At 53.2% G+C, this 2053-nt stretch overlaps 1 protein-coding gene across 1 annotated transcript; it reads right to left on the bottom strand.

Annotated features, from left to right (window-relative positions):
* Positions 1-761: 761 nt before the first annotated feature.
* LOC102765845 (ADP/ATP translocase 3-like) lies at positions 762-1684 on the bottom strand. The gene has a single exon (XM_006774915.2). The coding sequence runs from the start codon at positions 1656-1658 to the stop codon at positions 762-764; it is 897 nt and encodes a 298-aa protein (XP_006774978.1). The 5' UTR covers positions 1659-1684.
* Between the last annotated feature and the right edge of the window lie 369 nt (positions 1685-2053).

Genomic DNA, 2053 nt, shown 5'->3' with positions numbered 1-2053 from the left:
AATAAAAGCCTAATTTTGCCTGGTTTATTGAATCAGATTCTAATATCTGTTGCCCTTTGGTTTCAATCCCTTCAATTTGATAAGCATTACCAAGGACCAATGATGGCCCAGGAGCAGGGACAATGCAGACCAATGAAGACCACGGCTTTGCGTATATGCCAGTAAAGCCATGGAGGCCATTTACCCGATGTGCTATTCCATACATAACCCTATACTGTATACTTTATGAATCGATAAAAAATTTACAATTTTTAATTATAAACCTGTGTTTTCTATCAAAATTACTTCTTGAGTGAATTTTGGGACACCCTATTTAACCGGTCTTTTTTTTTTTTTCCTTGTTCTGTTTTTTATTGTTTGCATCAAAATGCCCAACATAGAACGTTATCACAAGTGATCAGGTGTGCAAAAGAGGATAGCGACCAAGTACAAGTGGGAGACATGACTTTCTTTAAATAAATACTTAAAGGCATCTGGGTCCTTCAAACACCTCAGCTCTTGGTGGGTGTGAGGGAGCTGCCCGGCCTGCGGAACCACGGGGGCGTCAGGATTCCCCTCCCCCTGTAAGCAATGCTTGGAATAGGGGTGCCGGTTGCCGTGATCACAATGAACCCCGTTCTAGAGCCCTCCCCAGACCTCCACACAGGCTCAGGCCGGTCAAAGACGTCAGAATTTCCAGAAGGTCAATGGTCTGTAAGAGTGAAGTCTTCGGCGCTACTCTCCAGGTCCCTGCACCTAGACGAGGGGGCCAGGGGACACGTCTAGATGATTTTCTTCACCTCGTCGTACAGGACCAGAACAAAGCCCCCGCCTATGCCCCTGAGGACGTTGCACCAGGCGCCCTTGTAGAAGGCCTTGAACCCCTCCTCCTTAAAGGTCTTCTGCCCGCAGTGGATGGCCCCCCTGTACATGATATCGGCTCCTTTGCGCCCTGACTGCATCATCATCCGCCGCCTCACCGTGTCGAAGGGGTAGGAGACAAAGCCGGCCACCGCTGTCACCAGCTGGGCGATCACCCAGCTCACCATGATGTGCGTGTCCATGCGCTCGGGGAGCATGCCTTTGGCCGTGTTGTACAGACCGAAGTAGGCAGCCCGGTAGATGACGATGCTGTACACGGAGATGTTGAAGCCCTTGTACAGGCCCCGGATGCCGTCAGACTTGCTGATCTTCACCAGACAGTCTCCCAGGCCCTTGAACTCCCGCTCGGCCTCAGATTTCCCCACGTCGGCCGCCAGCCGGGTTCTGGCGAAATCCAGGGGGTAGACAACGCAGAGGGAGGTGACCCCCGCCGCCCCACCCGAGGCCAGGCTGCCAGCGAAATACCTCCAGAACTGCGTGCGCTTGTCCACGCCCCCCAGGAACACCTGCTTGTACCTGTCATTGAAGGCGAAGTTGAGGGCCTGCGTGGGGAAGTAGTAGATGACGTTGGCCAGGTTGCCTCGCCAGAAGGACAGCACGCCCTGCTCCTTGGGGATGCGCAGGATGCAGTCCATCATCCCCTTGTACTGCTTGTCCACGGGGATCTGCTTGCTGGCCTGTTGCACCTGCAGCAGCAACTTGATCCGCTCGATCGGGGCGACGGCCGTTTTGGAGATGGCAGCGGTGATGCCTCCCGCCAGGAAGTCCTTGATGAAGGAGTCGGCCCGTTCCGTCATGGCGGTGCGCAGCGTGGGGCGGGCAGCGGGCTCAGAGCCCAGGGGAGGTGCCGAGAGCCACAGGGTGAGTACAGCTGGCTCGGAGATGCAGCTGATGGGACCAAAATTTGATCAGCCTTGTTGAGTGGGATCCCATTATGGTGGGGTCATTGTCTGCCACTATGGCTAGCCTGTTCCTGAGCCCATTGTGACAGAATGTGAGTGGCTGATGGCAAGGGCAAACAAGTCTTCTAGCCAAGTCATTCTATTTGATTGTTGAGCTGTTCTTGGAGAGAATAGTATGTAGTAGGCATGTGCTACATGAGCCCTACCCAGATTTTCTTGTCTCTAATTTTTAAACCTTTCTCCTTCTAGGTCTGGGAACAGCCAATCAAGCTATTTGCCAAGATCTATGA

Source organism: Myotis davidii, unplaced genomic scaffold (assembly GCF_000327345.1).
Source record: "Myotis davidii unplaced genomic scaffold, ASM32734v1 scaffold125, whole genome shotgun sequence".
Classification (NCBI taxonomy): Eukaryota; Metazoa; Chordata; class Mammalia; order Chiroptera; family Vespertilionidae; genus Myotis; species Myotis davidii.
This window is presented reverse-complemented; position numbering and strand designations above follow the sequence as displayed.